At 37.0% G+C, this 27796-nt stretch overlaps 2 protein-coding genes and 1 pseudogene across 33 annotated transcripts; 1 reads left to right on the top strand and 2 right to left on the bottom strand.

The window, feature by feature from the left end:
* Positions 1–33: 33 nt before the first annotated feature.
* On the bottom strand, positions 34–4418 carry LOC113283267 (putative F-box protein At2g02030). The gene is made up of 3 exons (XM_026532470.1): positions 4242–4418; positions 2454–4102; positions 34–475 (listed from the first exon to the last, which is right to left on the bottom strand). Exons 1-3 carry the CDS (start codon positions 4266–4268, stop codon positions 418–420), a joined length of 1734 nt encoding a protein of 577 aa, XP_026388255.1. The 5' UTR covers positions 4269–4418; the 3' UTR covers positions 34–417.
* A 5056-nt stretch (positions 4419–9474) lies between these two features.
* On the bottom strand, positions 9475–9687 carry LOC113282801 (annotated as a pseudogene).
* A 13762-nt stretch (positions 9688–23449) lies between these two features.
* LOC113283265 lies at positions 23450–26379 on the top strand. 32 transcript variants are annotated; one of them, XR_003327409.1, is made up of 5 exons: positions 23450–23767; positions 24029–24108; positions 24260–24346; positions 24512–24626; positions 25371–26379. XR_003327409.1 is itself a non-coding variant. In XM_026532467.1 (4 exons), the coding sequence occupies exons 2-4, from the start codon at positions 24031–24033 to the stop codon at positions 26089–26091; spliced, it is 339 nt and encodes a 112-aa protein (XP_026388252.1). In that variant the 5' UTR covers positions 23450–23767; positions 24029–24030; the 3' UTR covers positions 26092–26379. The 32 variants fall into 32 exon arrangements, 1 of the variants encoding a protein (XP_026388252.1); XR_003327408.1 differs by having other exon boundaries at positions 24029–24117; XR_003327405.1 differs by having other exon boundaries at positions 24029–24140.
* Positions 26380–27796: the final 1417 nt, after the last annotated feature.

The following is a 27796-nucleotide window of genomic DNA, read 5'->3' as shown; positions in this document are numbered from 1 at the left end:
TCGACAAGATTCCCGGAAAATAGAGACCCAACAGAAACCAAGACTTGAACACCACCATTGTATTACCAGTTTATAACTTTAAAGTTTAAAAACAAAAGAACAGCATGCGTAGAGGACAAAATAATCTAGAGTACTTGCTACATATAATTTAAGACAACCATCAGAAGAGAACCTAATGCTGACACACCAAGAGAACATATTGTTGACAGTGAGAACCCCAGACTAATCCAACGATCAATCACCACCAACTTGTCTCTTCCAGGAGGAGTCTTCAACAATCAGTTCATCAACTCCCGAACCGCATGTGTAGAGGACAAAATAATTTAGAGCATACAAAAAAGACATACCAAGAGAACCCAATGAAGACAGTGTAACAGTAAGAGCCCCAGATTGGTCCAACAATCAATCGCCACCAACTTATCTCTTCCAGGAGGAGTCTTCAACAATCAGCTCATCAACTCCCGAACCTCTATAGCTGCTCATATGACAACAGTGGAGGCAGTAATATTAGTTTGACTTTACCGTGTTTAAGAAAAAACAATACTGCTCCAAAGAAAGGAAAAAAATGGTTCAACAAGGACAGAGATATGAAGTCAAGATGTGGCTGCTGTTAGTGCAGGTACAAGGAATAACTACAGAGTTGGGATTATAATTGCTGAAATACAGGGTACAGTAGGGAGGAAGAACAATCTCTATTTAGTGGAAGGGATACAATTGGACCATGGTTTGAATTCCCAATATTTTACTATAAACAGCGAGAATATGTCAGTCGAATTTGAAAACTGCAAGGTAAGAGAGTGGCCATGTCTTGATCGTTCTACATTATTAGACTTTCTTTCTGTCACTTCATCTTTGTGAATGCACTTAATATGTCTATGCAGCTACTTCTTTCTGACAAAAATATCACAAATGCTAGGAATCTCATCTATATTCCAGAAGAGGCTCTATTGTAGGAGGAAACCCTATCTCAATAATTGTCTGACACGCTGTATACGTGGCCCTTGCAACTCTTGTTGAAAAAAAGGTCACAGGTCTTGAAAGATTGCTGCAGTGCCTAGATGACATTTCTATCATGACCGGAGGAATCCATGTTCACAGGGAACTCTGCTATCCTCTGATAACATGGATATCTTAAGCTAATACATTTCTTTGGATTCTTAAGATCATGGCTGTAATTTGTTCCGAGCAACTCTAAATAGAGGCATCCTCTGATTACATGGATATGTTTAAGCTAATATGTTTTTTTGCTTCTAAAAAGCATTCTATAATTTGTTACCAGCAACTCTAGATAGAGCAGTTGGGCCACTTTAGGAATTAGGATGCAGTTGATAAGCATGTTTCGAGGTTTGACTCTCAGAGTATGCCTTTTGTTTCTAGTATTCCTTCAAACAAAAGATCAATGTCCAAAGTAGACATGCAAACAAACCAGATGCAACAAATTCCTCAGAACAGTAGTAATCAACAGAGATCAGACCACAAAAATTCTGTGAAGTCGCTGCAATTGCTCATAAAAGGAAGAGGGTCACAAACTATTTTGACAGGGTAACTGGAATATACAGGTTGTTACTTGCTACCAGCTATTATATGTATGTAGTTGGTTTGATAGTTTCACATTGCCTCCATAATCTGGAGTTTTACTACTCGCAAAGTCACTTATTCATAAACTCTAGCACGTGACAGGAAAGCCATAACATCGTTCAAATTGTTACTGGACGCCTAGTGTTTAAATTTTTCTACGGGAATCAAAGACAGAATATACCAACTGTAATAGCCTAGCTTAATATGAAACCAGAATGTGAAAATAGAAATATCATTATTCATCACTAAATGAGCTGTCAGTACAAAAATTGAATGTAGACTCCTCAATCCTTATGAGGATGCATTTACATACGAGTTTTAATAATATTCAATACACAAAAACATATCGATATAAGCCACTACCCAACAGTTAGTACTGAGGAAGTTTGATAAGCCGATAAGGATTTCACCAAAAGGTCCACCATCTCCAGTTCAACCATAATTAAACATCATCTTGCAAGTAACTTAAGTCAACGTAGTCATATATCAAAGAATAACTACAGTAGAAAGGTGGGCAAAGCATAAATCTAGATACTCTGGTTAAAAAGAAGCTCATGGGTGCCTGAAAGCTTGCGGCAATACTCATGAATTTGGAGAACGCAAGAGCCAATATCAAACATCGCTATTTTGACTGGATAGTATTCATGTTCATAAAGCATTCTGCTATCATGTGAATGCATGGATATGTTTAAGCTTACATGCATTTTCGGGTTCATAAGAGCATTCTGTCAATTTTTCTAATTATAGAAGTTGGGCTATCCCAAGATAAAGTTGATAGTAAAGTTCTAGTACTTTCCGACATCAGAAAACTCTTAAGTATGCAAGTTACAGTGTCTAGGTTGTTGATATATCAAACAAAGAAACTTTCCTTTTACCTGCGCTTTTGGATGGGAAAGAGGCTCTCAAAGAAAGATCCAACCGTTGATGCAGAGGAAAAACAAGGAGCTGAGGAAATCCCACTGAAATCAATTGCATTGAACGTCTTCTTTTTCCAATTATACGAATGGCATGTAGATTCAGATATCTTACCGCCAGATGTTTTCAAATAAGAGGTTAAGATTAATTGATCTGTCCCTGGAACTGGATCACAAGCAAAATCACAGCGACCTCCGCCCAAAGTGTAGGGTAGCTGAATGGAAACCTCAGTCCAAGAATTTCTTGAGTTTTTCCTGTTTCTATCTTCATTCAATACCCATAACTTAGGTGTGTAACCACTCTTTTCAAGTATACTAAATAAACCTAAGCGTCCATTTAATTCTAACAGCATGATATGGTAGAAACGAAAATTGTAATTTTCAGGTTGTTCAAAGATGTAGCTAGGGACCCTAATTGCTCTAAACTTCTCACTTCCAACATCAAATCCCACTATGAATTTTTTCTCCTTTTCACCGGCTTCAAACATTCCAAGAAACTTAGTGGTATAATAAATAGAACCATTTATATAAACTGAAGATCCGTGTAATTCTATATCATGTGGTGGTACCTCATCAATCCGTCTCCATTCATTATCTCCAACTGTCAACACCTCACAAACTACATAAGAAGGTTGCGAAGACCTCCATATACCAACCACTTTATGCTCTTTAGAGATGGGATCATATCCTAATGTGCATGTAGCCATTGCAATTTTATTAGACGCTTCAAGGTCTTGTCTACGCACATCTCTTAACAAGTTGCTTACAATCCAAGGTGTCATTTTCCGGGTACTTAAGTTAAAGATGCAAACACCGGGGTCATCTCTTCTTTCACCAAAGAACCCAATTAACCCAAATACTGGCTTTAACATTAAATCAGGACCACCAAATTCAATCTCTCTTATTGTGTGAAATTTTGCTGCCGATATAGCTCCTTTATCCCCAAATACTAGACTGGCAGTCATAAATTCATATTTAGAACGATTATCAATTGAATTAGCAACGAGAAGGCATGGTCGTGCTCTAGACCGCTCAAGGTGTAGACTTATAAATCCAACATCTTCTTCAATTACTGAAAACCAATATTTGCATACAGATTTAAATCTTATCAAGCACTTTACCGGTAACCAACTGAGAATTTCCCGTGCTATAACATCTTCTTGATTATCATTAAAATTGAAAATACTAGTACTACTGAAATTGACACAACCATTACCTCTGCCCTTCTTCTCCTTAATCTCAGCTTGAAATTGCTGCTTCCTTTTCTGACCATGGGGTTTCAATTGAAAACTAGAACTAGCTGTTTTAATATCGACCTCCAATTCATTCTTCTTTTTCTGACTATGACCATGGGGTTTCAATTGAAACCTAGAAGTAGCTGTTTTAATATCAACCTCCAATTCATTCTTCTGTTTCTGACTATGACCATGGGGTTTCAATTGAAACCTAGAAGTAGCTGTTTTAATATCAACCTCCGATTCATTCTTCTTTTTCTGACTATGACCATGAGTTTGAAACCTAGAAATATTACTAGATAAGTTGTTTCCTTTCACAACCTTCTTCTTGCTGTGTGGACGTCGGCGACGCCTACCACCAATTAGTTGTGCTCCCTGTTAAGACAACTTAACAAATTAACAACTGAAAAACAAATTCAAAAGACAAGCTCAAACAAATTTTGGGGGAAAACCCAAAACGAACTTATTTGATTTCAATTGAAATTGAAAGAGAAAGGAAATTGAGATTACTTACTAAACCCAGTGGAGACGAGAATGCCATTGTTGATCTTCAATACATTAACTTATTATAAATAAATTCGAATTACAGAGTGAACCTAGGGTTTGAGGAAGAGGAACGAGAAATAAGAAGAAGAACGTGATGAGTCTAGGTTTACTGAAGAAGTAGATTGGGGATAGATAAGGTCTAGTCAAAATTAGACCAGGACAGGACTGGTGCGGTGTGGGAGGCTCGTGAAAAACAATTTGGGTTTATTTAGTAAAAGAGGGAGAAAAAAAGAGGGTGCGGTGCGTAGGGCTTGAGAAAGAAAAAAATGGATTTGAAAAAGAAACAATTCGAGAAGGTTTAATTGTCTTTAGGTCCACGTATTTGTTAACACGCACATAAAGTTAATAAAAACCAAATTCTTGTTGATCGATGTAATTATGTATGGTTAAAAATAGTATTTAGTTTACTTGCTTTGCTGCTACTATTTGTTTTTATACCAGATATTGGCCTACCTCTGTATCTATCTCTGAGGTGTTTGGATTTTTCAAAACTCCATGGACTTGCAGAAGAGAAATACTATCCCCACTCGGACCAAGACATAATTTTTACCAAAAGTTTATTCCAGGGAGTTTGGGGAAGGTCAATAAGCAATAAGTGACTAGTGAAGATTACTAGGTTTCTTAAGTAAATTGCTCCATACACATAATAGAGGAGGAATAGATTTCAGATGTTCCTCTTCCTGAGCCTGGGTCTTCGCCTTCTATCTTCTAATTACCTTTTCATATCCTTTCATTCATGCCTATTGTGGTCGAAGCCGTTCCTATGAGTTCAGAAGGACTTGACCAATTTGAAAGATCATTTGATGTAGTTGAAATAACTGAATTTTGGGTTTATTTAGTAAAAGAGGGAGAGAAAAAAAGGGTGCGGTGTGGAGGGCTTGAGAAAGAAAAAAATGGGTTTGAAAAAGAAACAATTCGAGAAGGTTCAATTGTCTTTAGGTCCACGTATTTGTTAACACGCACATAAAGTTAATAAAAACCAAATTCTTGTTGATCGATGTAATTATGTATGGTTAAAAATAGTATTTAATTTACTTGTTTTGCTGCTACTGTTTGTTTTTATACACTTCTTGATAATGGGATCCGCGGACAACCAATGAGGGATGGTCATAATAAAGTTTATAAGTCTTTTTTAGATGTAATTGAAGGAAAAGAAGGAAGCAACCTGCTATCTATCGATATGCGAGAAAAGACTGCTATTGGCTGCTTCACTTATATATTCTATTATGGCCGGCTTGGAGACATCAGAGGTCCATAGCTTCATTCACTCGTTGAACCTTGGGGGATAACCATTAGCCCCAATGTTAATGATACGGATACGTCGGGAAAAACCCCAATCTCTTATATGCATTTCTTTCCACTGCCCTTTTTCCACTTTCCCAGTCATTCTAGATACACTTTTAAAATATTGGATTTTCCGTTATTTAAATCGCGTAATGCAGTACATTTCAATAAGATTATGAAACATTTCGACTTATTTATCTCTTATTTTACATATAATGGATTTAATTGGACCAATACATAATTTTCTTTTAGTTTTTTTTGGATTGGGTCTTATAGTAGGAGGTCTAGGAGTGGCTTGCCCACTAGTATATGTCTAGTCTATAATCCCAGGGATAAACCTTTTTACACTCAAGTAATCCAACCGTGGAAAAAAGGATATGGTGGAGAACTGAACCAAGAATTCTCTTTCTTCATCATCAATCGAATCACTGTTCGCGACCCAAGATTCTATTTTATCATCAATCCAATCAACGTTCACGTTTTTTCTTTTTCTTATCAATGAATAAAGCTTGAGTCCACCGGGTTGGGTTCTAATAAATAATGAAAGATGTTATCATATTCACACAATTCTATTAGATGTGAAATATAGAAACCTCTTTTCTTGGTTGTATAGAACGGGTTTTTCTTCGAATCCTTGAGGATGGTACACTGGAATTGTATTACTTAAGTGCTTATTGTTTGCCAAAAATCATACTTCTACAATTGGTAGGTCGCCGGGTTATTCAAATAAGTCGTGTTTTCTATGGTTTTCCTATGTTGCAACTTCTGTACCAATTCGATCGATCCGGAATGGATCGGATAAACATTCACTAACTGAGATTTGTTTTTTCTAACCTGAAGCACTTGATGAAACTGGCATAACTGACTAACCTGCTTTTATACGCTTTTACCTAGAAGAAGCTAATCCAGCAGCTAAACCAAGCTCGAGAGTACTCTGCCAAGTTACTAGTCCGTTGGTCGTGCTACTCCCTCGTCCCTATCCAGATTAGTCCTTCAAGGAGCAAGAGATTTGCTACCAACTGATCAAGGTTAAAAATGCGGATAATGGTCATGAAGGTGGCTTGGATGAATGAGTATCAAGGGTTCGACTTCCAAACCTAATCCTATTTACTTCTTGGCCCTTCATGCTATTGGTTTTGTTCCCCAATTACAGTGGGAAGCAAGATCGTAAGGCGGAGCGAATCCAGAAAGATTACGGTTATGAAAATCCACGAGAGGTGACTGGGCGTATTGTCTGTGCCAATTGTCAGTTAGATAATAAGCCTGTGGATATTGAGGTTCCACAAGATGGCTTTCGGGAGTCTCTTTGTAGGATACTTGTCCAAAGTGTGACCCGTTAGCCCATAAGTCAGTACTGTGACGAAGCAGCTCTTGCTCACCCGACACGATCGTACGAGGTCACAATTCACCCAGATCATCCACGGTGAACAAGAATTGGGGATCGGATGCGGGCGAAATTCCTTACAATGGCTCCCTCGCTAGTCCCATGTCCTTTTTTGCGATAGCCAACCCTTACCGCAAGCCTCTCCCTCTTTCCAGCGAGTTCATTCCCCCCTCATATGTCCTTCAGTCGATTACCCGCTATCATGTGATCTCAGTTCAAAAAGAGGGCATAGGATAGAAGAGTGATAATATTCAGAAGCAAGGTCCAAAAATTCAGAAGTGGTAGAATGACTGAATGAATACAAGCTTTGGCTTGAAATATTCCTTTCTAGGAGCATTACGATCTGCAGCCAAAATGGTCTCTTATGAAGTCTCTATTGGTCTGATTCTGATTACTTGTTTATTGCTAAAAGCTTTTTCATTAGCAAAATCTCTTTCTACCGGGAAGTCAAAAAGTTTTTTGTGCAACAAACTAATAAACAAGTATTGGAATAATTTAAATCGATATGCCTCGATGAATTTGCTAATTAAATTGATAAGAGGAACGATGCCTTCTAAGCAATGAAAACAATACGTCATCAAAACCTTTCTGACTCGGCCTGGCTTCAGGTGCCTACCATAGTCAACAAGGTTGAAACTTCCAGGAACAAGTAGAGTATACTAGGGCGTTTGAGAGAACCATGTCGAAGGAACACGGAAAAATGGCCCCGTAACTTCGGGAGAAGGGGTGCTCTCCTATGAATTAGGAAACCGGGACTTACTATCTCGATAAGTAAAAAATTGGATTTCTCCAGGAAGGTCTGGAAATGAAAAACAATCGATATAGAATTGGTAAGACTAGTCCTTGTCATGAGGCCACTATCTATGCATTTCTTTTCCGCCTGGACTCTCAATATTTTACTTCTCGGGAATGCTGATTTCGGGAGATGCCCACCCAAATACCATGGACGACCGTTAGGTATTTGTAAAGGAAAAGAGTCATTATCGTAAGCTTCAAGGCACGTACCTTTCACTCATGCTTTGGTCTTCCTGTTCTGAGCCTGGTTGTGTCGTTGAAGCAGCTGTCATCGGCCGATCTCCTTGTGGCGAAAGCAATTTATTCGGCTACATTCATGTTAAGTCTGGTCGCTCGGGTCGTTCTACCTTTTGATTATGGTATGGTATTGTCAGATACGAACAAGGAGTAGCAAACGGGTCTGCAGGTTCGCCAATCATTGACGGTTCTAGAACTGAACCCATCATCTGAAGGATTTTCGCTTTCTTCATTGACAAGCCATGACTTTCTTGACTTTTCTTATTGCATTTCTTCTCTTGACTTGTCTTATTGTATTTCTTCTCTTTTTCTTTCCTTTAGTACTAGATGGTTGAACACCTCACGATGCTTGCACCTCTCGCCTTTGCTAAATACTTTATAAAGAGATTGGAGCTGTTACCTCCACAGAACGTGGCCATTCGTGACTATTTGGAAAATCTCACCTCTTCTTTTCTTCTTGTTCTTTGCGATTCTTCCTCTTTTAGGACTTGTTGGCAGATGAATTTCTGTTATTTTGCTTACAGTTGCGCGCTCAAGAGAACTAATATCCCTTCCCAGACGTGCCAACAAGCAACGACTCCTACCTATAAAGCCGTTGCGCGTTAGCACGTGCATCCGTTTTCTTGGCCCTCTCTGATTCGATCCATCCACAGGTTCCCCTACGGCTACCTTGTTACGACCTCACCCCAGTCGAAGACCGGTGCTTTTTAACCGTAGGCATCTTGCCAGGAAGTTGGTGGGCCCATCATGAATTAGGCATCCTTTGTCTTACCGCGGCTGCTGGCACAGAGTTAGCCGATGCTTATTCCCAAGATACCGTCATTGCTTCTTCTTCGGGAAAAGAAGTTCATGACCCGTGGGCCTTCTATCTCCATGCGGCATTGCTCCTTCAGGCTTTCGACCATTATGGAAAGGGATATAACTCAGCAGTAGAGTGTCACCTTGATGTGGTGGAAGTCATCAGTTCGAGCCTGATTATACCTAAAACCAATGTGAGTTTTTCTATTTTGGCTTTCCTTCCCACCCAAATCTCTATGGAATAAAGTAGATTGTTGCTAGGATTTCATGCATATAGTTGTAGAATTTCAGTATAAATGCAAAACTCTGAGATTTTTTCGTCCTTACTAGAGCGGTACAAGATATTGTTTGAATTCTTGGAGCGTGAAAAAAGAAATTCACGGATGGGCTAAACCGAAGTAACCGCGGAGCTAGAAGCGAGGGCCACGGTGAAAGGTGTTGTTACAGAGAAGTGGATTCCTTCTTGAAGAAAGGGCCAGCGTCACGTGCTTAGCAAGCAAAGTGGGATTCAATTTCAAAGTAAAAGAGTATATGAGAGATTACGCTATTGTTATTATCTTATACCCAATCTAGGTGCTTCAATCCTCTCATCAAGTAGTGAAAGCTGCGAGTCTTGTTCGGTTACCACTTTCCACTATGGGAACTAACTATGAACCTTCTATCTTCTCTCTTTATACATCAACTAGGAGCCCCTACTCTCTAGTTAGCATCTGGCACGAGATGACAAAGAGAGAGTTTCATCTATAGATGAACAGCGGAATGACGTAGCTATTGTTGGAATTGCTTTGTTTTTCTCTCCTTTCCTATTAGCGAGTTCTGATCCTTTAGTTCTCAATTTCTTCGTTCATACCGAACCGCTTGCAGAATCAAATCCTGTATTACAATATCATATATTAATTATACATCCTCCTTGCATATATGCCGGTGACAGTTATATGATTCCAGAAGATGATTCAGAATTGGGTCAATCACGTTTATTAGAAGTGGACAATAGAGTGGTAGTGCCGGCCATAATGGGTCGTTTCGAATTTTGAGATTTGTTTAAAATAGTCACTAACTTCATTGAGAATAATGGTTTAAATGCTTAGTCTATTTGTGGAGGAGCGGGCCGGGAGACAAGACCTAGCTTTAGGTCAATGCGCGGTGCTGCTCATAGAAGGGCGCACGTAACAAATCCTTATTAATTTATGGTCTTTTAAGGGCTTACGGGCCAAGCGTCTCTCTGACCTGATAACTGGGTCAGTTTCTTTTTTTTTCAACCCAAGACGAATGGTCATTCCTAAAAGAGACGATTTGAACCACTGACACGTAATCTTCGGCACAAGGGTCAACCAGTAACATCCAGAACTGAAAGCAGAATGTAATAGCTCGACAGAATGGAATTATGAGATGTTTGTCTTCGACTATGTCTACTGTAAGTAACTATACCAACCATCCTTACTAGTGTATAATCCTTTTTTATAGAGTTCGTTCGCTGGGTGATGCTAGTCAGAATTGGCTAGGTATAATGAAGAAAGCACTATGTCATATTGGTCAGTAGATGCTGAATTGAATGATCATAGTTCAGAAAACTTCGTTAGTATATTAGCTCCAAGACCATATTCTGAAGTCAAAAGTGTAGGAACTCATTAAAGTATAGATTCTTATGGTGAAAGTTAGTGGAGAGGAAAGATCTCCAGAAATTTTTATCTCATTCCATTCCAGCGGCACGCAGAAGGACGCTTTTAGCTTCTCTATTCGATTCATAAAAGGAACTTTGCCCCGCTTCGATCTGTTTGTTTCCCCGCTTATTTACCAATTTATTTTGAAAGGCCTGTCTTCTCGGCTATTACTAGAAAGGTAATTGTTCGCTCGCCGCTACTACGGGAATCGCTTTTGCTTTCTTTTCCTATGGCTACTAAGATGTTTCAGTTTTCCCGACACTTCTAAAGAGAGGAGTGATTCAATCTTGAGTTCAAGGTTTGGTCGATGAAGGATTTGATGATAGCGTTATCAGAAGTGCAAGTGGAGGCCCATTATTCATAGTTCTCGCATTGACAGGTCTGGAATTAGGAGTATCTATTTCACAAGCTTATGTTTCTACGATCTTGATTTGTATCTACTTGAATGATGTTGTACCCTAGCAGCCTATTCTATATCAGCAGATTCAAGACCAGCCGATTAAATTGCAGCTACTTCAAAAAAACTGGTGTGAAAACACAGAGTGATCCAGAACAGTATGAAATCTATGGTGTCACCCAATAGCGCTTACGTAAGAAAGCAATTCTTTCGATTGCCGAGATGAATTTCTTTCTTGTCCCACAAGGAAGGTCTGAAAGAACTCATATGTCCTACATGTGAGGGAGTCGACTGAACATCTCATCCATTGGCGGGAATTTCGCCCGCCCCTAAAAACGAGCTCACTAAATTTACCCTCATTGATATATTATTTCATCGAAATCCAATTCAAATTACGATGTCATTTTCTGCTCTTGGTTCACCACCAAGCCCTGCTGATGCACCTAGCGTTGAACCCATTCCACTAATACAGAGTACCTATCAAGCAAAGAGGAATACTTCCAGTAGTATAGGCCATTTACCCCACTTTCCTTTACATTTCATCAAGTGGTTATGCTAGAGACATAAACAGCCAAGGATAATTTTGAGATGAGATCCTTCCAAGTGGGATATAGAGAATTCACACTATTCTCTCTCTGGGAACAACGGTAGGGGTCAGATTTATCCCGATGGGAGTAAGAGTAACAATACAGTCTATAATGCTACATCAGCAGGTATAGTAAGTAAAATTGTACGTAAAGAAAAAGGGGGATATGAAATAAGCATAACAGATACGTCAGACGGTCACCCTCAGTGTGGTCAGCACCTAAGACTGTCGGGAAGCTAAGCTTACACTTGTTCACTTAACAGTTCATCAGGTCCTCTTTCCTCCTCCCTTTTCTGCTCACTCGTACCCCATAGGGAGGAACTGACTTTCTTTCTTGTCCCACAAGGAAGGTCTGAAAGAACTCATATGTCCTACATGTGAGGGAGTCGACTGAACATCTCAGCCATTGGTGGGAATTTAGTCATTTTAGCCCTTATAAAAATAAAACTTATTCTTGAACCTCTTTCACGCTCATGTCACGTTGAGGTACTGCAGAAGGGGGTGATAGTGGAAAAGTTGACAGATAAGTCACCCTTACTGTCACTCTACAGAACCGTACATAAGATTTTCACTTCATACGACTCCTCGTACCTGTCACTATTTCGTCCTGAAGACTGATGCGACGGGAAGAAATGGAATTGAGAAGCGTTGCTGACTTAACAGTTAGGTTTCTCAATGGAAGAAATCAACTTTTATCATAATATAATAATCTTTCTTTGTTCGAACGAACCCATTCTTAAACAGAACTCGACTCAAGATAAGAACGCGAATAAACTCGTATAGAAAGAGAGGAGAGATTGGGTTCATGCCTAAAAGTGAAAGAAGAAGGTCCATAAGAATGGAATTATCCAGAGTTACCATCCTATTTATTACGATAAATGGAAGAAACAATAGCTGGTCCAACAGCTGCTTCAGCAGCTGCAATAGCTATAACAAAAATGGAAAAAAAAAATGTCTCATTTTAATTGACGACTATCAAATAAATCAGAAAATGTTACGTGGTCAGCAGGTGCAAGTGGAAAAGTGGGATCCGGAGCAGAGCTCACCAATCACCGAAAAAAGTTCTAATTAAGCCTGCTATAACGCGCTTGCCCGGGTGATTAGGTCCAGGTAACGGTATTGATACTACTGAAAGGTGTTCTATTTGCTCGCAGTTCCCGTTTGATACCTGATAAAGAAAATATGGGTTTTCGAATCATTATAAATAATTCATCAAATTGGTTAAATATAAAAGCGTCTGCTTCATAGAACATGAAGAAATAAAGGAGCCATTGCAATTGCCGGGAAAACTAGGCCCACTAAAGGCACAAAAATAGAGGGTAAATCAAAAGTTGTTATAGAATGGATACCTCGCACAATCCTAGTTTGAATCTTGAGAGCCCCGGTTGAAAAAGGAATGCCCAAATAACGTAGATAATCCTTCTCTATTAATAGTAGGTAAGGTCGCTAATGACTTGCTTTGGAAGAGAAAGAAAAGAAAGAATCTTTCCCGGGGAGGCTTACTTGTCTTATAGTTTAGCTGCTTTATCTTTCTTTGGTTTCATCGCTTGTTGTTTTGTATGGTTCAATAATACTGCTTATCATAGTGAATTTTACCGACCCACTGGGCCAGAAGCTTCTCAAGCGCAAGCATTCACCTTTCTAGTTCGATACCAACGTCTTGGGTCTAACTCAAGAGAGGTAGGAAGTCACTCGACCAGGGAAGAGGAATGACACGTGTTGCACTAGTTATACAAGTGGAAGAAAGTAAGTAACGTATACACAATTCCTTTTCGATTAATATCCGAGAAGACATGCCTTTCAAAAAGAAATGGTCTGGGCTTTCAGTTTAATGTTTCTATTCAGCGGCCGCGGCTATTGGCAAGAACTTATTGAATCCATCGTTTGGGCTCATAAAAAAATTAAAAGTTGCTCCTGCTACTCAGCCTAGAGCCTTGAGCATTGTACAAGGACGTGATGTAGGACCCCTGGGCTTTCGCCACATCCCTGTACTCACCTTGGTACGGTTCTTCGCTTGGTGCTTAGCTCATTTTTTTACCCCAGATATCAAACCTTAGGGCATTACTCAGAGAAAGAGAAAAGCAAACTAAACAAACAAGCTCGGCTGGATAATCAATGGTTCGCATGAGGAGTAGAGTGATTAGCGGGAATTGGAGATTTCTCGTTCGCTAAAGTCCTGTCTATATTCAAAATCATTCCAGTCAGAATCCACTGCTTTATCAAAGCGTCGGGCTTCTCTTTCGTCCTGGTCGGAGGAGAAATTAACAAACGTCTAGCATTCCCTCACGCTTGGCTCCAATGAGTTTTTTATTTGAGAGAAAAAAGAAGACTATGCCTTCGCCAGATAAAATATGAATAATAAAGTAATAATAGCATGGCACTCGAACCTGAAAGAATTAGGGGCGACTAATAAGAAAAAAAATAGTTATCCAAATCTAAAATGAAGTCATCTCTTATATATGATATTTCGAAATGCTAAATGTACTCTCAATAATCGGTAAAACTACAATTGATAGTTTATTTATGTAATCAGTAGATGTTAGGATACTCGGTCAGGTAAACTGTACATATGTGGTTTGAAAGTTTTGTTGTGATGTAGTAACCAACAATCGGAGGGTAATTATTTATCATGTCGGCCGATTATAAAGTCGCCACAAAATTGAAAGTTGAAAAATTCTCAAGTTTTTCGAATTTGGGAACTAACATGATCGGTAGATTAAGAGTTAACATGTCTCTCGATTATGAAGTTACCCCAAAATTAAGATTTGAAAAAATCTCAACTTTTTCGAATTTGGGAACCAACATAAGGGAAAATAATCGTTTGGTCCTTTTTTAGGTGGGTCCATGCCAGTTTAGTCCTTTGGTTAAACGCCTTTACTGTTTGGTCCATAATTATTTTAAAAATATTAAAGGGACCAAAGTACCCTTCCGTGTCAACTTTACTTATTTTATTGTAGCAGTTCATTCTTCAAAATGAACTCTTGTTAATTTCTACATATTTATTTTTCAGAAATCACCTATATAAACCAGAGTTCATTCCAGAAATGAACTCCATATAAAAACCTAAAAATTCAGAGTTCATTCCAAAAATGAACTCCATATAAAAACCTAAAAAAACAGAGTTCATTTTCAAGAATGAACTCCATATAAAAAGCTAAGAAAACAGAGTTCATTCCATAAATGAATTCCATATGAAAGCTAAGAAAACAGAGTTCATTCCAGAAATGAACTCCATATAAAAACCTAAGAAAAACAACGTTCATTTCAGAAATGAACTCCATATAAAAACCTAGGAAAACAGAGTTCAGAAATGAACTCCATAAAAAAACCTAAGAAAACAGAGTTCATTCCAGAAATGAACTCCACATAAAAGCCTAAAAAAACAGAGTTCATTCCAGAAATGAACTCCATATAAAACCTAAGAAAAACAGAGTTCATTCCAGAAATGAACTCCATATAAAAACCTAAATAAACATAGTTCATTCCAGAATGAACTCCATATAAAAACCTTAAAAAAATAGAGTTAATTTATGGAATGAACTGCAACATCATCATCTCCATCATCTTCGTTGTCTTCAACAGCTGCAGAAAATGGTGAAGATGATGAACTCTGTAATCAAAACAGCAGCAGTGGTTCATTTTTCTTCGTCATCTTTATTGCAGCAGCGACAACACGATGAACTATATCATCATCAACAACAACAGTTCATTCAAAAATCATTATCTTCTTCTTCTTTATCGTCGTCGTCGTCGTCTTCAAGAAAACATTTGTATTCATCATCACCAACGTGAGCGCAACAACGTATTCAACAGTAACAACATCAACAGATCTAGATTTTCAAAACAAATCAAGAAAACAGAGAAAAAGAAGAGAGAAAAGAAAACAGATCAACAGTAGCAACATCATCGTCTACAAATCAAAGAAAACATTTGTATTAATCATCACCAACATGCGTTCATATTCATCTTCATCAACACACCATTGCTGCAGCAGCAGGAAGAAAAAAAAGAGAGAGAGAAATTCTAGATCTGAAAATATAGGAGAGAAAGTAAATTTGAGAATGATTTCTTCTCTCTTACTTTTCCACTATTTATATGGTCCTTATCCAAAAGGGTATTTCTGCCACTACATGATGACAATTACATCATCCATGACATCACCCTAGGACCAAACTATAATTTCTAGGACCAAACTATAATTTGTATTTCCAAAAAGGACCAAACAGACATTTGACTGGGTCAACTGGACTAGAATCTCTCTAATATATTATTCCTAGAACCTAATGGTATTTCCTACCCAACATAATTGGTAGCTTATGAAATTCACCTTACCTACAGATTTTAAACCCTAAGTCAATCGATAGACAAAGAGAAAATGATATGTCCCATTATTAGGGTTTTTTGTACAAAAGAACTTTGATATAAAACCACGATGATCGTTAGGAAATGTTATAAATTTCACTTCCGATTGTGGACCAGTTTGACAAATTTTTGGAAAATTCAACAGAATCGGTATAGTTCAGGTTCATAATTTTTCTACCGCATAAATTTGAAATTTTTTTGAAAATTTAACACAATCGGCAGGTAAGGTTGATAGTTATCCTCCGATTATTGTGAAAAAATCAGCAGTTTCAGGTAATGAAGTAATAGACATTACTCAAAATGCATTCATAACCCATAAACTTAAGAACATATAATCCAAACACAAGTATCTAAAACAACATAATCCGAAAGAGACTGTTAAAACCACATAATATAGAACATCGAACAACACATTAAGATCTAGTTTTCTTCTGAGCATTCTTCGCTAAAGTTTTGGAACGCTTAACACGACCCGCATTATCACCAGCATCACCTTCATCTTCCTCAATATTTTCTTCAGGAACAGAACTTGAAGAAGCCTGAGATCTTTTGTTCATCTTCGATGTTTTTTCTTGGGATGGTTCTTCGCCACTTTCTCCACAAACTTAACTACATACTCTTCATTATCAACATTATCAATCAGCTCTCTATGCATTTTTATCTTCTCAATTGGCAAAAGCACTCCATCCATTGTGCAATTAGCGCACCATTTCGACAAAGACTTGAACTTTTTCACCTGTTTTTTAATGACAAAACATCAAATGGAGAGTAAAAAAATGAGTCGTAATATTAAAGTGAAAAGATATAATAATATGCACCAGTCTATCATAACCTTCTGGTTTTTCTTTGATGATACAATAGTAAACGGAAGTCGACGAGGTCGTCTTTGCTTTAAGTTCACGGATAACACGAAGATGAGACTGCTCTCGGTACCACTCCATGTATCCTGGAGCATTTTCATCACCTCGGTTGACATGTCTCCCAGTGTTCACCAAGAAGTTCATCCTATCATCCCAATGGTCAATATCATTATATTAAATGGTGTACTAGAGTAAACTACCTTGATGGTGTCAGTATTATACTCAATATGCTACATGTCCGACTTGAACTTCCAGTTACGTCATGTCATGGTACTCCTTTTCCAAAATCGCGTTGTCACATTACCATTGAGACATTGTACATCATATAACCTGTGGGGTGCCACAATGGTTCAAAATTGAGGGAAAACTCGGAACGATCCGCTATATGTCCACTAGCTCGGTCTTCCTTGTATGGATCAAGACATACCTATGAGGACTTCATCGCGTCTAATTTCTCCCTCAAGTTAATCAATTGCTGCTCCTTTTTCCTTGAAAAGTTGTCTTTGAACATGTACTTTTTTTCCCTCGGTGTACCTTTCTCCCAATCTGGCTTCTCTACGGCCAATTCCTGACGAGGATAGTGGTCATAGATCCATGTTTACATAGATGTCAAACCAACTAGTATAAATTGATTCTTGAATTAGATAAAGAAAAAAACATAACGATCAAAGGATTAATAGAGTTGATGAAATACCTAGAATAGACTCATTTTACTGGAAATTTGGATAGTTTTAAGACTCAACGCCTTCTCAAGTCTTCCATAAATAATGCATGGCATGCGCATGCCGTGCCCCAGGAGTAGTATGCGACCTTATTGAGATGATGCAATATTTGTAGAAGGATGGCGGCTGCTCGGTTTCCACTAGCATTGGGGAATATAACACATCCCAATACACATAGGAGATATGCGGTGGCGGAGGCATCCAGTTCGGCATCAATTAACGTTCATTTCTCTTCTTTCTCCAAAGTGCCTGCGAACATCTTCACCAACTGAGTCATGTTGAACTATCTACTTTTGTAACTAAAGCACTTATTGAACTCGATGTCCGATGTCTCTTTATCCCAACCAAAACACTTGACACAAATCATAAAGTTGTGCCTAACTTAACTGCTTTGTGTAGTTATACTTGACTGTTACAGTATGGACATTGAGATTAAGAATCTGCTTCACATCATCCAGAGTAATGGTCATATCCCCAAACGGCATATGAAAGGTGTCAGGCTTGGGATAAAATCTCTCTAAAAAACCCGATATCGTGACCTGGTCATGTTCCAACATTGTATTCTCGACAGCAGTAGATAATTAACCCCGAGTTGGTTATAATTGTCTTGAACCTTTCACATTCTTTGTGTAAAGGCCATTCTTTCATTTTTCCTGGTATGCCTGTGGGTTAGAGTATATGAGCCGTATCAACATGGTACTATTAAACACACAACACATTATAAAATAAATAAAGTATTATTATGAATAAAATGAAAATACGTTAGTAAAAAAGAATATGATTGTTACCTTGGGTTCTTAGATTTCTATGGACCATGAGTCTTTGTAGCCAAATAAAAATGCTCCTCCATCTTTAAGTAGCATCGGTATTTCTTCTTCATCAAAATCCGTGTTATTCAAATGAATGGGGACAAGGTGTTATGCTTTCTTAGCGATTGGCTTCCTTGTATCTCCTACTTCTCCTTGTGTACCACTTGGTTATCCTTCTTCTTGTACTCTAATTTCTGGAGCGCTTGGTTGTATTTCTCCTTTATTTACTTGTAGAGCGTTTGGTTCTTCTGCTTCTTCATTTACTTGTGGAGCGCTTGGTTCTACTCCTTCTTGAGTTCTATCATTGCTAGAATTTCTTTTATGACTCCTTTTTCTCAATGCAATAACGCTTATTTTCTTACCCCCTTGTCGACGAGGCCCCGTAACAGCTGTACCCTTTTCATTCTTACCTCGCCTTTACTTAAAAAATAAAACTGTATTGTAAGAATTACACTACAAACTACACAATCAGACGCAAAAGAACACAAATAAAACCGATTGTACATAATCCGAAGTTAAACAAACTCTAAACAAGCGATTATACACAATCGGAAGTACGGGTTAAAGATTGTCTTTAGATTACTCACAATCATAAGTCATATTCTAGTTTTATTTCCAGAATATGCATCAATTTGGGCTCAGGAATTGATAAGTTGATGAGACAAATATAATCATAAGAAAAAAAAAAACAAACATATCCATCGATTAACTTGAGGAGCCCCAAAACTATTTCAAATTTAAAATCATATAATCAGAAGTAAAGAAATAACGTTTGACTTCTGATTAAAACATAGCCCCGAAATCGGATTTTGCCAAAATCACAAATTTTTCAAATTTTTCAATTACATAATCGGTAGTAATGTGAATTCGTTGTACTAACTATTACTATGTCTCTACAACTTCTAATCCTCTATTATAATCGGAAGATATGACAAAAGTTTACTAATGATTATGTCAATTTCAGGACACGGAAGAATTATCTCATTTATAATCGGAAGTAACCTATAAACATTAACTCCCGATTCTGGTCGATGTTACTGAGGAATGAAGAAAATGGACACAATCGGGATATAAAATGAAATCGAAACCACCGATTCTATGAAATAACCGAAATTCCTAGAAGTTATTCCATGGATTCGTTAAATTGAAGTAACACAAACCCATTAAATGATAGAAACTTACCTAATTGGGGCCACTTGCTGGAGAGTTTGATCATCAGAATCACCACCACCTAAATGAGTAGTTTCATCTTCTTCGTGTTCTACATCATTTGCAACAGTTACAATCACATTGTTCTTTGATTTTTCTCCGATTTTTGGATCGTCCCCATGGTAGACGACGTTTACTCGAACTCTTATGGGTTCATTAGTTATAGTCATCGTTTTATAGAACAATCAAAGATTTTTTGATTCGGCGATGAACGACGACGACGAATTGAAGTTGAAGAACGAGGGTAATTTTTTTTCCTCGCCAAAATCGGAAGGGAAGAAGAAAAGGAGAAGAAAAAATGAAAAGGAAGGAAAAGAAAATGGATTGAAATTAGGTTTTGGGAGGTTTTATTCGTCGAAGAGATGTATATATAATTATACAACCGCTAGTTTAGAGATCCAGTGATTACCTACCAATTGTACTCATGATCGGTTGTGAAATGATGTCCATTTTCTACCGATTACTAACGGGTGCCACAAATTCAATTTTGGAAAATAGGTGATATTTAAGTTATCTACATTAACAATCGGTTGTTATATGATACGTTGTTCATCTACCGATTATTGCAATAGTCCATTCTTGAACAAACTAATAATCGGCAGCTAATATCATTATACTAACTACCGATTATAAAAGGACATTTGGGTACTCTCCGAACCTTTTAGGATATCCCATAACCGTGTTTATGGATTGGGAATAAAAAAGAAATCGCCCCTAATTCTTTCCGGGCCGTCCCTAAAAATGCGAGGTGATTTAGTAGAAGGGAAAAGAAATCACTGTATTAACTAGTTGATTTCCTCAAAAATATAGCAAATTGGTAAGACATACAAATAGGGAATACCTTATTCAGCACACTAGGTTTTAACCCGTGCGTTCTCGTCTATAATATATTAGGTCAATGTTTTAAACTTAATTTCATTAAAAATAATTAAAAAATCGTTATATAGTAATTTCAGTAGATATAGACTAATGCGAATCGTGTCATACAAATAAAAGAAGCCACTAGATGTCAAGGACTTGCAGCATAGCATCTTCTAATCGAGATACTCTAACTAAATTAAACAAAAAAAAAAACATAGATTCATGCCCATAGATGCATAAAAGGGAACTTTAAAATATCACCAAGCAGGGGCGGAACTACAGCCGGGCTTCCGATAGCTGAAGCTCCCATAAGCCCACTAAAAAGCATTTTTTTCGAACCATGTTTTTAAGGAACCATTTTTTGGGACTATTCGAAATTGGTGGGGGACTACTCTTAACTTTTTGGGGTGGATATTAGAAGTAATAATGAGTCACCCCTTATCTAAGTTTTTTTTAATACCAAATTTGCCCTTGGTAATTAAATTAGTCAGTGTAATGATTGATTATTGTTAATATACTGACTAATTAGTGAGGTTAGGTTAATTAGTTGGGTGTTTTTAAAAGAATAATCTTGTGAGAAGAAGGTTTTTTATTTTATTTTTCTTGAAGATGGTTGATTTTGAAATGAGGGTTTTGGGTACTAAGGTAGAATTCAAATCTAGGTAATGTAGCTCGAATTGGCAAAATCTTTCGAAAAATATGAAAAATTTATAAACTGATTTCGACCATGGAAATAGAGTTCGGTTAGGACATCTGAAGAACAGGTAGCCGAACTCATCTGCAAGTGTAGTTCGGCTAATGGTTCTGAAAACACAGGTAGCCGAACTTAAAAGCTCGGTTGGGGATTTTTTTTTTTGCGAGGTAACCGAACTTTTCTCTGAAAGAAAAAACTCCATTAAAGCTGAGTTCGGCTAGTTCGCCAAACTGTGTCACATAATTCCTAGCCGAACTTTTGTCTGTAACTTCCATTTTCAACTCATTTTGATGATTACTTCTCATTTTTTTCAACGGGAAGCGAATGAAAAGTAATGGGTTTGTTATAATTTTGATTTTGATTTTGTTTTGCTAATGATTTAAACTAAGTTATATATAGAGGTGGCGGTGGTGGTGATTTGAGGTGGTCGGTGGTGGTTGGTGGTGGTGAGAGGCGGTGGTGATGGGAGGAGGTGGTTATATATATAGGTGGCGGTGATGGGAGAAGGTGATTATATATATATATATGTGAAGGGTAGGTTAGTCATTTCAACACTTTAGGACACCCCTTATAAGTATAGGGTAGACTTTCCTATCACAAAGTAGTCCCCCACCATTTTTGAGTAGTCCCCAAAAAATGGTTCTTTTTAGGACATAGAAGAAAATTTTATGGCATACAAAACGATCATCCTAACTAGGGTGTGGTGATAAGGGATACTCAAGGATAGATAAATTATTTAGTTACCCTCAATGAATTTATTAATTTATTTATCTATTATTTATTTTGTCATTTAAATTTCTGAACTATATTATTAATTACCTATAAATCTATTTATTATTTAATTATTTGATATTACATACTCTTGGTTGGTAACCTTGTCATAAGCTGGAGAATCCGCGGTGGATTTTCATTCTAAAGATACAACATTCTGGACAACGCTAAAACCACCCCCTCACATGGAGCTAGAAGGGGGTCCACTTTTGGGACCTACAATTAGAAGTTATGTGAGAGGGTTGTTTTAGTGTTGTTTAAAATGTTGTTTGTCTAGAATTATGAGTCCACTTTTGTAGATAACATTATGAGTATAGCATTATATCCCTCGGGCTCGGGTACATCATCTTTTGTCTTCTCAAATATCTATGTGTACCGAGGAACTATATACATGGGATGAACTTTTAAATGATATACAAATCTCGTGAATCAGGTGAATCATACACTCACTAAGTGAGTGTAAATGTGCAGTGAGCCAGTAAAAAAGAAAATTATAGGTTGAACCCATAGGTTGGGAGAGTGTATGCATGGACGTGTAACCGCAAAATTGTACTAAGATAAACCTGCCTATGATATATACATTGAGTGATTTTGTTGTAAGTGTAGTTTATTTGTTTATTTATTTATTTTTTTGCTACGATTGTAAAGGAGAATGGTCGCACACTGTTAATATCCTATCCCTTTAATAACTTAAAATATAATATGGAAGCGTTATTCCACTCACTGCCAATTGGTTGTGAGTTGGATGTCCGTAGCACAGCCAAACCCTGTATGAGACGTGAGACCCAGTAAAATCCAAGAAGGCAGGGCAACCATACATCGGTCCATATAAGTGTGGAGCTACTCCACTTGTTGCCAATTGGTTTTGAGTTGGATGCCCGCAGACTTTAATTATGATAATTGTAGTTTACTAGACAACTTTTAGAAGAAGAGGGATCCGTTCAGAGGCTCACATTTTACAGGTTTTAACAGGGTCGTCATGACCATTGGATGAAGAAGTAGTTACGGTCTAGATCTTTCCATTAAAATGTATACCTACGATAAATATGGGTGAAACACAATTATTCTTTCACATCCCAAGAATACAGGGTGAATTACTTACATGGATAGTTTATGAGTCACCCACGAATCAGGTGGTGAATATTAGTAAACACGAAAAACTTGTTTATCATTGTCCGACGGCATCTCTTTACATCTTTATCAACTCATCCAAATAGTTACCGATGTTATGTAAAGGGCAAGTGGGCAACACCTATTACTTTCTATTTCATTTTTCTTTCTATGCTGCGGTTGTATTATAGGGAAAATTTCGAAAATATAACAATAAATAAAATTACACCGGTCTCAACACGGCCGTGGTTTTGTTCACTAGTCCAAAAAGGGCTAATAATCATGCTTTTAAATGACAGATTAGTTATGTGATTTGGATCTCACAAATAAATTCCGTCATATAACATGAAAATAGTGGGATTCACCATTTAACATGAAAAAACCGTCATTCTTAAACGTGGTAATTTAACAGGTATGTGATTTAACAATGAACCACCAATATCACAGAATAAATCCGACAAATATTTTGGTTTTTTAGAGCCCCACTACGATTTTTGTATCGTGCGCCCAACAATGACTAGCCACATGTAGTACCACGTTTTTATAAGGTTGAGAATGGTTAGCCACCGGCTAATTTGCCATAAGTCTTTCGCGTTGTGCTATATTGGTCATATTCTCACAAACCCCAAACCAAAAGTTTCTTCAAACCTATTTCTGTTTTTTCGCTCAGCTGAAGATGACTCCCACGGCTAGTCCTTATCACCCGTATCATTTGGCTTTCAGTTTGCGTTTATCAAAAACATTGAAAACCCTAACCGTATCTCTCTGAAAACCAACCTACTGGAAAAATCATTCCACATACAAGCTTTGCATCTTCTTTTTTTCAATCTGTAGCATACTATGAACGATCGATCTTCTTTTCTCCTTCTCTTCTTTTATTCTCCTTGTCGTTTCCACAGCTTGCTCCACAACTAGCAAAACCACCACCTCCATCACCACGAGCAACATCACCAGGTCTACCACCTTCTTCTTCTTCTTACTATTGATTTTGATGATTTTAAATTTTAGATAATTGGGTTGGATTTTAATTTCGATTTAGATGTGTTTGTTTTAAGGACTGGGATTGATTCCTTCAGAAATTTGAGGTGGGTCTTTCGTTATTTTAGTGAAAGCCATTTCATAAGTTCTTTATCTGTTCTATTTTGTATATTTTAACTTGATTTCTTGATTTAATTTTTGAGTTTTGGTTTTTGATTTTATCCTATTTGTTTTCAGATATGGCAGGAAAATGTAAAGGGTCTTTTTCAACTTTCAGAAATGTAGATGGAAGAATAGTTACTTCTGCAGATGATGAGGTAATGGAGGTAGACGATGTTCTTCTCGATATGTATGTATCCATTTTTCCAAATTTCGTTCTCTTTGTTAACTGATTTTCCTATTTGATTTCATTCGATTGATTTGGTTTTTTAGTTGTACTGTTTCGTTTTGATGGTGTTGTAATTCTAGAAAGGTGAAACTGTACCTATTGCATAGATGGAAATCAATGGAAAAGATGAGGAGTTGTAATTGTGAAGATTCTTAAACATAAACAGAGTGAGATAGTTCGTTTGGTTATAAGACAATCTAAGGCATTGTAGATCTGTGCTAGTCATAGAGGTTTTTCTTTTTTTTCTTTTTGAATTGATTTTGGGCTTATTTGAGGTTTTGATTTAATTTGTTAGATTTGGTTAAGGGGTTTCTTATGATTTTGATTTGTAGTGTTACCAACAATTTCTATTCAACAACATGCTATGGTGTGTGTTGCACACTACTGATTTCTCTGATGGTGAATTGAAAGAAGAGTTGTTCTGTGTTCGAATTGCATCCATTGAGAGTAAGTACTTGCTTGAGATTTTCATTGATTTTAATTTACTGTATTGGTAATGGTTTTGAAGCACCAGTTACCATTAGGATTGTCTTTGTTTTCTTGTTTGGTTGCTCATGTTAATAGGCATACTAACTCGATGTGTGTCATATGGTTTAGGACATATGCCGAGTCTTATATTTGTGAGTTGGGGCTTTATGGTAGGATACAGTGATTGTTGTGCAGAGATCCGTTTTCTTCTTGACTTTTTAGAGATTCTGTCTTAAGTTAATGTAATACTCTTTGGTTGGCTAAGTTAGTTCAATATTTTCATGGGATGGGCTTACCAATTCAATCATAGTAGCAAAACGCTAAGGGTATACATGTTAATTCTGCTATATGACTTAGTAATACCATTAGTTGCTTAACTGTTTGAGTCTCATAAACATAATTGCAAAATAAATTTTCCAGAATTAATTGACAAGTCTTGATGATTCTTAAATGGTCAAGCCAACATTCGATAAAACTTTTGCATTCTTCTTCAAACTGTTTGCAATTGAGTGTATTCCCCATAAATGCGCATTCTAAGAGTTTCAATTATATAGATGTAAACATAACGTTCTCGAGGCATGTAGCTAAACATACCATCACATGAGGCAATTGTTATTGTTGCTAAAGCCATGGATACCTCTCTCCTTAGTATGTTGCTTTCAACTTTGTATATTTTGGTCGAAGTTTTTCTCATAAATTGATGAATATTCTATTGCTTTACAGTACCGGAATACACCTAAGTTGCTGAATCAATGTTTGGGGTACTGTTTCCTTCTTTGGTGCTGGTGTATCTTATTTGGAAACAAAGCTAGATGCAGGAAGACAGAATTGACACAGGAAGACATGATCAGACCTCCACTAGCTCTTGTCAGCAGGTCAATCCTTCTATAAATTTTATGTAATCAATAGGAGTTCAATGTCCCTATTCCACAATATGTTTTATGAGAGTAGGTTAATTCCAAAAAGGAGTTCAATGTCCCTATTCATGTGCGCAGCTGTACAAATCTGGACCATTCACAAATGAATTTACGATCATGTATGCATAATTTCTTAGCCCCCTCTAGTTGTCATAATTCTACTAGGCGAACTACATAAAAGTTTAAATACTTCTCTTACTTGGAAAATTGAATCCTCCTGTGAGTCTATGAGCCACAGGGGAGGAGTACAAGTTTGTCTCCCTTTCTAGCTCGCACCTAGATTGTTTCCACATCTTCATTGTCTCTCTCAAAAGCTGTTCTTCTTGTTTTCGTTATATACCTTTCATGCTGTAACATTTTATAGATTTGATGTTTGTTGGGAGTGTTTTTAAACTAACTTGGCATCTGCGTACACAAGATACTGGGATTACTCCCCTTGCGTATTGCTTTTTGTCTTTGAGGAACTGAAGGGAGCTGTTGCAAGTGCTTTTGTTGATTTTACTACGTCACCCAGCAGTGCCGAATAGAACTGCCTCGTTAACGAAATAGTGGATCCAAGTGGGATGTTATACGATGTATATGGAATACTTCGGAGATGTTTCCCTAGGTCATATGATTAGGTGGCGAAAAACTTCTGTAAAAAGGAGAGACCTAACTAAAATGCAGATTATGGCAGTTTTAGTAGATTGAATGTTTCAGTTCAGATTTTGAAGTGTGATTTTGAGTTGTAATTGCAAAATGAATGTATCCTCTTTTGGTTGTAATGTAAAACTGTGTTCATCTTTTAAATGCAATGTATACCTGATTCCATATTCTATTTCAGATTCTGCTGATTCAGTTCCAGAATCCATTTCAGATTCAGCTGGTTCAATTCGAAATTTAGCTTTAGCTGATTCAGTTCAAATACAAACTCACCAAAAAAAAAGTAAAAAATAAAAAAATATCTGGCGATGCAATTTATATTAATATATTATATTGGGATACGTGATTTATGACAAAAGTCCAATATCATTCTAAATAACAAACGATTATTGTTATTCTAAATTACAAGTATTGCTTGTCATTTTTAACGATAAACCAGACTCATGATTTTAAATAATAGTTTTTGTTCGTCATTTATAAAGAGTCACACCAAATATATAACGGTTCGAATAACAGATGAAAACCGTGATAAATCATGTTTTATAACAGATTTCATTCGTTATTTATAGCCCCTTCTGGACTAGTGGTTCTTTCATAGTCCAAGCAAATATTGGTTACAATTTTTTATATCGAAAAGAAAAACAAATCTTGTAAAACTGAACCCATTGCCCAAGGGGCTCTAATTCTTTTAAGTCCAGACCAATGTCATAAGCTCCGTATAATTGAATTATAATGCCCATAAGATTCAATAAATAACAAATGATATTGTTTGTTTTGTAAATACATTGATTAAGGTTCAGAGAACGATCCTGAATCGAGAATCTTTGTGAGGATAAAAAGACCTCTAATATAATGATTTGAAATTTCAGTATCTTTGTATGGATTTTTTGTGAGTTATACTAGGTATCACCGGGGCCTTACGGCCCCGGCTCAACCTCTCAGTTCAGTATATATATCCTGGATATATAAATAATGTTTCGTAACAATATTTTAAAATATTATTAATGTGCTTCTATGCGTTATCCAGGATATGGTCCGATTTATGTAATTTTGGTACCACTATTGATGATTATCTAAATCATTTCATTGGTGTATTTTCTTATTGTCCCATTGATTCTTTGAGAACTAAATGATAACCGTACATTTAATGTGAACATCACCTATGAAAGCTAATGGCAGACAATGTTTAATTGATTACTTAAAATGTACAACTCTAGTGTTAATTTGTTTTAATCAATTATTTTGAAGAAAAGGGTTTCTAAGAATTTGAAAACAATTGATCCATTGGGAATTACTCTCAAAAGTGAATGAATATGCATTTGACCCGTCCATGGATTTCAAACTCCTCTCTTTGGGATTATGATATATCCTCGCTTAGTTGTATTTTTGGGTCTAGATTTTCTTTACGGTGGTTTTATATATCTGTTTTAGTTGTTTTCCGAATTTCTGTAGTCGTATGTACGACTTTAATTTCATGTCATGTATTTATAAACTTCATGTTTGGACCTACTTAGTGGTAAAAGATTGACGCATGTTCGTTGTTCAGTGTTCACACACAGTTTGTACAAACCTGATCTCCTAAAGGTGTAT

The sequence above is a fragment of the Papaver somniferum genome, chromosome 5 (assembly GCF_003573695.1).
Source record: "Papaver somniferum cultivar HN1 chromosome 5, ASM357369v1, whole genome shotgun sequence".
In the NCBI taxonomy this organism is placed as follows: domain Eukaryota; kingdom Viridiplantae; phylum Streptophyta; class Magnoliopsida; order Ranunculales; family Papaveraceae; genus Papaver; species Papaver somniferum.
The sequence above is the reverse complement of the archived record's forward strand: the minus strand, read 5'-3'. Positions and strand labels throughout refer to the sequence as shown.